The sequence below is a fragment of the Triticum urartu genome, chromosome 4 (assembly GCF_003073215.2).
Source record: "Triticum urartu cultivar G1812 chromosome 4, Tu2.1, whole genome shotgun sequence".
NCBI classification, from domain to species: domain Eukaryota; kingdom Viridiplantae; phylum Streptophyta; class Magnoliopsida; order Poales; family Poaceae; genus Triticum; species Triticum urartu.
In genome coordinates, this window is record NC_053025.1 from 604019448 (window position 1) to 604027163 (window position 7716).

At 46.8% G+C, this 7716-nt stretch overlaps 1 protein-coding gene across 1 annotated transcript; it reads right to left on the reverse strand.

Annotated features, from left to right (window-relative positions):
- Positions 1-3938: 3938 nt before the first annotated feature.
- On the reverse strand, positions 3939-7366 carry LOC125554953 (ATP-dependent zinc metalloprotease FTSH 5, mitochondrial-like). The gene is made up of 5 exons (XM_048718307.1): positions 7276-7366; positions 6436-6567; positions 5682-6019; positions 5100-5576; positions 3939-5030 (listed from the first exon to the last, which is right to left on the reverse strand). The coding sequence occupies exons 1-5, from the start codon at positions 7364-7366 to the stop codon at positions 3939-3941; spliced, it is 2130 nt and encodes a 709-aa protein (XP_048574264.1).
- Between the last annotated feature and the right edge of the window lie 350 nt (positions 7367-7716).

Genomic DNA, 7716 nt, shown 5'->3' on the forward strand with positions numbered 1-7716 from the left:
GAAATATCATGTTTCTGTTGTAAGAACTTGGTGCACATAATTGCATGAAATATAATATATCCAGATCAGTTATTAGCTTCAGTCACATGAGCATCACATGACTACATCACGTAGATAACTTGACAACCCTTCATGCCACCACTTAAAATTAAAAGGCTGATATGAAATAAAATTAGCTTTGGCGCACACCTTAGCTTCACGATTACATCAATGTGATTCTACGACAGGTTATCGGTGCACTCTAATGCTGCCAAAATATATGGATAGTCTCAAATCGCATTGTTGTTCTTCACCATTGGGCCACAACAACAACAACAACAACAACAACAAAACAAAAATGAATCATCTCTCTCTCCCTCTCACACAACAGCTAATGGTAGCAGCAGGGTATGATGAACAATATGAACTCATCTCTCTCTCTCTTCTTCCCTCTCTCTCTCTACTACACAACAATAGCGAATAGCAGCAGCAACAGCAGCGTACCATGACCAATATCAGCTACTCTCTCTCTCTCTCTCCCCCTCGCTCTCCCTCCCTCTCTCCCTCTCTCTCTCTCTCTCCCTCTCTCTCTCTCTCCAATGCGGCGTCGCCCCGCCTACCATTGCCCTTCTCGGATGAAGCGCTGCACCACCTTTATCCCCTCAGCTCCCTGCCGCCTCGGTTCAAGCAAGGACGTACGTGCATCGGTGCCGCAGCAACACCCTCGACGAGCCGTATCGCCGCTGCCGTGCGCCATTTCGATGAGATGGCCGATATGAGAGAGATGACGTATGCTCAGGAAGAGAGGATGAATGGATACCTCCCGTCCAGCCCCTGATGTCACCATAAGCACGTCGCCGAGGCTGGATTGGCGCCGCTCGACCTGTCATGCCGGCCCACAGGAGAATAAACGAGATGGGGAGGGGATTAGGCTTTCTCTGGTTTGCTCGGGGGACCGGTTGCGTAGCGAGACGATCGGGTATTGGATGGATTCATCATGGGCAAAAGGAAAAAGAACTACCCGTATTTTTGGATATATAGAGATTGATTACCGTCAGGTGATCGTGATTGATTCCTTCCATGAATGTAGGTAGTAGAGATAAACGAGGAAGGAGACTGATTTGGTAGAGATAAACAAGGAAGGAGACCGATTTGGTGGGATCACACGCAACTTGAGAAAATCGGGGATCCTATCGATCGATGGGAGGGGAGCAACGAACGAACGAACGAACGACGTACGAACTCGTCCTTTAGGAGTAGAAGAAGATTGCATCCGTCGATTCAATCCCAAACTTTAGCGTCAGTGGGCATCCGTAGTAACCGTTGAAAAAGCCAAAACACCCCCAACATTCTTCCCCCGTGCCGCACATGCCCTCTCAGATGAGTATGATTGGATGTTGATTGAAAAGTTTAGTAATGTGACTGAGATTTTAGAAAGTTGCAGGCAACTTATGAAGAGATAAACCAAAATCAAATCCTGCTATCAAGTACTCACAAATTCAACCAGGTTCTGTAAAAAAAATCTTGTTAATGTTACTAGTACAGTCAAGTTCAATCATGCTGCAACCAGGGCAATATTGTAGTGATCTCAAATTTGTGTGTTTATATGTTTCAAAGGAAGGGTGTGGATCAGAACTCAGAAGGAAATTAAAGAAGGGAGCATATACATAAAGGCCAGGAAGATGATTAAAGGAGAAAAAAAAACATTTCCACACAGAAAGCAGCAACGGCAATCTGGCAGAACCTGGTTGGCGCCGCCCCAACCAACGACGAGATTCCGGCCATAGAGCTCCTTGAACGATCTCATCGCTGAGAAATTGAGATACAGCCTGCTAGTTTTATGCACGTGGGGCTAATTGTGTTTTTACTGTTTGACTCAGGGGTGTCTGTGTAAAATCATGCGTGGTTGTATAAATAGCCCTCCACCTCAACCATTCATGGTTGGTTGCTCCTTGTGACTTAAGACAGACAAGTGTTGTCTGAGCAAATCATCCTGCTGACGAATGTGAGAGAATCTTATTTGATGAAAAACTCAAAGCCTAATAGCAAAGTGATTGGGCATCATTGAAGAAACTGATCAAAGTTCACTGAAGACTTGTTACTTTTGAAGACTGGACATCTTCCAAATGGTTAAGTGCCCGTTCAAAGCATCCAACTTGTGAACTTGCCAAAGAATAAGATTGTGAAGGTCCGGAGATCACCGCAAAATCTACCCCGAGTGTTGAGCGAGTTATAAGGACTTAGCTCAAGAAGAATAGGGTGAAGACTTTCGTGTTTTTTGAGTTTCGGCTCAGCCCCTCCAATCAGAATTGAAGTTGTGCTAGCAACTTGAACTAGGTCGAGAAATCATGTGTCTTCACCGAGCCAACTGGTTCCAATTTCTTCATCTCAATTTATTTTTTGTAATTTTCCTACTCCGAAGAAATTGCTTACTTGAACAGGGTCTGGAGAGGCTGCCTCCTCTTCCAATAAATAGCCTAGGGTTCCTCTGCCTCCCGCCAGCGCTGCCGTCGGTCCCGCCTCGTCTCCAGTTACCTTAGGGCCATGGCAGCGCGGTGGATCTTGGTCCTTTCTGGCGGGAGGGCTCCGTTTTTAGATGTTTCTTTGAGTTTTGTTAGGGTTTGTATCTTACTTATGAAGACGAGACAGCGCCGACTTCTTAAAGATGGAATAAAGTTCTCCCCTCCTAGCCCCCGTCCCGATGGTGCGTCTAGCATTGTCGGTGGGCGTGTGGAGGTATGTCTTCGGTGGATCTGTCCTTGCAAGATTTTCTCGGTTCTGGTCGTAGTTCATTTACGTTCCCGTGTTTTCAGGTTGGATCCTTCCGATTTACGCTATTCTTCAACGACAGCGGTTGTTCTTCTGGTGCGCTGGTCTTATGGGGTCTTAGCGTGATGACTTCCCGACTGTCTAGTAAAACAAGTTTCGTCCGGCTCTGGCGAGGAAGAGGCGATGATGACGGCGTGCCTTCGGCTACCTTCAGTGTTTGTAGTTGTTACTAGGTGATCTATGGATCTAAATGTTATTATTTTTTGTGTTCGTTGTACTGCCATGACTGAAGATGAATAGATCAGAGGTTTTCCAGGAAAAAAAAGAATTGCTTCCTTCCCTCTCTGAAGACTTTGTTGAATATTCCGCTGCTTTGCTCAGTGCTTAGTTTTGTACATAAGTTTCATCGTACTGAAGTGTTTCTGTCTCTTTGATCGACTCGTTGCCATGCTCTCCTCTGTACTGTTGTCTTTGTTTCAGTTCTGATTGCATGCTAAGCTAAAGTTATTCTTCAGTATCTCTTCATACTGTTCTGATTTTGTTATGTTTACTCTATTTTTTCTTCGAAGAGCTAGTTTTTCTCAAAGAATCTTTCGTAACCTCCCATTCACCCCTCCCCCGCTGGTTGATTAACTTGATCTTACACGGGGTAGAAAGTTTCAACGGTTACGGTCGAGAGGGTTAAACCCTCAACGAAAACCAACATGTTTTGAAAGCGGTTTTGGTCGAGGGTTAAACCCCGACCAAAGTTCAGGAGACTAATATGGACTTATTGAATGATATTGAGAATCAAATGCAACCAATGAATAAGACAAATAGAGGATCAGAGACAAGGTCATATCTTTTTTTACACGCGGACAATAGGTTACAGACTTATATAGTTAGTCACTGGCGCACATGATACATTTATGGAAGCGCCTAATGGTATTTTCTATAATGTTTTGCGGCTGGGGAAAAATGTATGAGATTGCATTTAGATATCTTTGCCCATTCACAGCAACACTATTGCATTTCCGATAGAAATATTGGGGCACATTCATGCTTTAGACCCGAAACAAGAGGTTTTACAGGTTCAGAACACAGTATGTAAAACTACAAATTAAAACACGTCCCATTATAGTCAGACTTGAGAAACACTAGCTGGAGAAATCCAGACCGTACACATCGATTACTCTTTACATTTCGTGTGCTTACAACAGAAGTATCAGGAACGGAAGTACTCTTGGAAGCGCCTCCACGCCTAGGGCGAAGAAGGTGCTTCCCTGTACCTGCTCACCATTGTTAGCATCACCTACTTGTTGGTCTGTCGACACCGGTTCCGTGATCTCGTTGCCGGTGAGAGTTCCATCTCCTTGTTCTTCTGTCGATACTGGTTTGGTGCTCTTGTCACCAGTGAGAGAAGATTTTCCCTGGTCCTGCTGACAATTGTTAAGATCATCCACTTGTTCTTCTGTTGACACTAGATTTGTGATCTCAGAAACAGTGAGTGAAGGTGTTTCCTGATTCTGCTGGCTAATGCTAAGATCATCTGGTTCTTGTCCTGTCAATACTAGTTTCACCATATCTTCACCAGTGAGAGTTCCATGCTTCAGGAGGGCATTTGCTAGCGCATGAAACTCCTTGTTGTGCTCCGTGAGAATCGCTTTTGCATTCTTGTGAGCGTTGTCCAATAATGCTTTCACCTCTTCGGCAACCAGGGCCGTTGTTTTGCCATCGTCACCATCACCGTCGTTGCCATAAGAAACAAGGCCGACCCGCTTGCTCATACCATATCTGGTGACCATGTCTTTCGCCAATTTAGTCGCCTTGCTCAGGTCAGATGAGGCACCAGTTGTGATCCCGGTTTCTCCAAATATAAGCTCCTCGGCCACCCGCCCTCCCATGAGGACATCCAGCCTTGCCAGCATCTGCTTCCTCGAGAGTTCCAGCTCGCTGTCTTCCCCTGGCAGTTGTGTCACCATGCCGAGAGCATTTCCCCTTGGCATAATTGTGGCCTTGTGGACAGGGTCAGCGCCGTCCGTGAGGATAGCAACAAGGGCGTGCCCTCCCTCATGGTAGGCAGTCATCTTCCTGGAATGATCAGATATCACTGCTGACTTGCGCTCGCTGCCCATGATGATCCTGTCCTTGGCGTACTCGAGGTGATCCATCCCAACAGCATCTGCGCCATCCCTGGAAGCCTTGAGAGTGGCGTCATTCACTAGGTTTGCAAGCTCTGCACCTGAGAACCCAGGCGTCCCCCTCGCAATGGTCATCACATCCACACCCTCAGCTTTACACACCTGCATAGAAGAATTCATTGAGAAAGGGTGAAAGCCTGACATCGATACCGTGAAAAATAAGTAAGCTACCTTTGACATGTAAGCCTCAAGAATCTGTCGTCGGCCCTCAACATCTAGAGTAGGAACATGGACTTGACGATCAAGACGCCCAGGCCTGACAATGGCTTGGTCTAGCGACTCTGGGCAGTTGGTCGCTGCGATCACGATGATCCCGTCATTCTGCTTGAAGCCGTCCATCTCAGAAAGCAGCTGGTTCATGGTCTGCCTCGTCCACGACGGGTCTAATGCGTTTCTGCGCCCAGCAACGGCATCGATCTCATCGATGAATATTATGCAAGGAGATCGCTTCTTTGCTGCACGAAAGAGCTCCCGCACTCTCTTAGCCCCAGTGCCCACATACACCTCGTCGAAATCACTGCCACTGCACGCGAAGAAGGGGACGCCGGCTTCCCCGGCCACAGCTCTTGCCAACATGGTCTTCCCTGTGCCGGGTGGGCCCACAAGCAAAAGACCCTTTGGAAGCTTGCCACCAAGGCGAGTGAAACTCTGCAAAGCATGTAAATCTAGGTCAACTCGGCATCAAGAAAGAATTGTTGAATGAAAACACCTAGCCCGCAGGTCGATGGTCGATGGTAGTAATGCCATACTCACGTCAGGATCTCGTAGGTAGTGAACTATGTCCTCAAGGTCAGCTTTGGCTTCGTCAACCCCCTTGACATCACTGAATTTTGTGCCTAAATCCGTAGCCACCTCTTTCGAACCATCGAATTTGGTACCAAATTCTGTGTCGTCGGAACTCTCTGCCACGGCCTTAGCGAAACTGGTAATCAAGACCTTGATGCCATAGATTGTAAAGGCAGCAACTATAACGCCTCGACAGGTACGCAGAAGGTGCTTCTGAAATAAGCCTTTGTCTATTATGTAGTAGGGTGCACTAGATGTACCAAGGGCAGGCCCTTCCACCCTTGGTGCACTTGAAATTGAAATTCCTGCATAGAGAATAAGAATCCATCCGTGCGCACAAAAGTTGTCAAGCCAACCGTCATTTACGGGTAAAAGCTCAACCTACTCCTAGCTAGTAAACGTGGCGAAAGAAAAGGCCGTAGATGAAGTTCTGCATAACTGTTTCTGGATCACCGTTGATGTAGCCATTTGATGAAGTTCTGCATAACTGTTTCTGGATCACTCCTATGAGTCTCCCTGGAAAGAAGAAGCTCCTATGAATCTCCCTGGAAAGAAGAAGCGGCGCCAAAGTGCACACCCGCCAACAAAGCTTGACCGGCACCTCGGCTGTAGATTTCTAAGCACGCTACCTGCATTGATTAAGGAGCAAGCAGAAACTTACTACCTCGGCCGTAGTTCATGTGTGTGGTGGAGAGAGAATCACAGCAGTCATGTAAGATACCTGCTCCAGACGGTGTATCTGCAGCAGGGGCCCTGAAAGCAGGAACTGAAGGCGCCCCCCCCGCCGCCGCCGCAGCTACAAAATTCTTTGCAACCTGCGACACATAAAAATTAACCCGGTCGGACAGTGTAACTGTATTCAACAACGGCAACAGCAATCACAACCCTAATTTAAGTGGCTCGAAATTGAATCCGCAGCCCATGCCCATAATCTGAAACACTGGCAGACGGTGACTTGCAGTTGCAATTTCAGCATGGATAAGCATCAAGTTATAACATGTAAAAAAGAACAGATTTGTGTTCCTTTGGACAGGAACAACCTCCTGAACCCAGCGAATAAAGCGAAATCATCATATCATGATGTAAAGACAGAGCGAGATCTAACTTCTAAGCGACCAAAGCCCCCTGATTTTCTCCTAATCCTCCACCTAATCCTGTAAGGATTTTCCGTAGGTGCTCGAAATCAGTAATCCGATACATACCCTGCTGGAGATGGCGAGAAGAATCGCTCGAAATTTGTTTGTGTTGCTCGGCGATTTCAGGTCTGTTTTTTTCTCTATGATAACATAGGCGCAGTATTTAACTGCATGGATGTGTCCGGCTCTACTACGCCGGCCGCACAGACCTGCACGGCGACGGCACCCAACCCAGCTCTGTATCAGGACCCGTCGGATCGATTAAAGACAGCCTCAGGCGAGAAAGTTTCCAACCGGGTTCATCAATCTACCAAAGTAATGGAGAGGAGCGCGAGAAATCTAACTCTCAACCCACCCCAAATCGATTTCGACGGACAACTAGGGCTTTGATGATCGGAAAGCAGAGGAGATGAGCCGGAGCTCACCTGTGAGTGTGAGGCCGGCCGTCCCCATCGCCCGCGCGCTCACTCCGCCGGCTGCGAGCGGGGACCCGCGCGCCGGGACGATGCATCGCATCCTCGGCACCGTGCATATGGGGGAGGTCGCTCCTGCCACTGCCATGAATTTTTTGCAAAAAATGGAAAACAAACTTTTTTTAAGTCATCATTTAAAGAAAATGCACATGTACTACATGGGGATGTGTGCTTCATGTGTTCATGATAAAACACGCTTTTAATATGATCTACACACACAGGGATTCATGAACTTTATACTAATCAAGAAACTTTACAAACATATACCGTATGCATTCCTATATACATATGTACAAAAAAATCCGCAACTTTTTGAAACTTAAAAGTTGGTCTTCTTAATCAAGATTCAGGTTCCATGGAGCCGGAGCTTCGTTAGCAATGTCCACTTTATAA

Bases quoted from the DNA above. Each gene is read 5' to 3' on its own strand.
- LOC125554953 (XM_048718307.1), bottom strand. From the start codon at position 7,366: ATGCGATGCATCGTCCCGGCGCGCGGGTCCCCGCTCGCAGCCGGCGGA. The intron at 6,568-7,275 runs GTGAGCTCCGGC...TGTTGAATACAG, and splicing joins GGCCGGCCTCACACTCACAG to TTACACTGTCCGACCGGGTT. The intron at 5,031-5,099 runs GTAGCTTACTTA...TCTTCTATGCAG, and splicing joins TTGAGGCTTACATGTCAAAG to GTGTGTAAAGCTGAGGGTGT.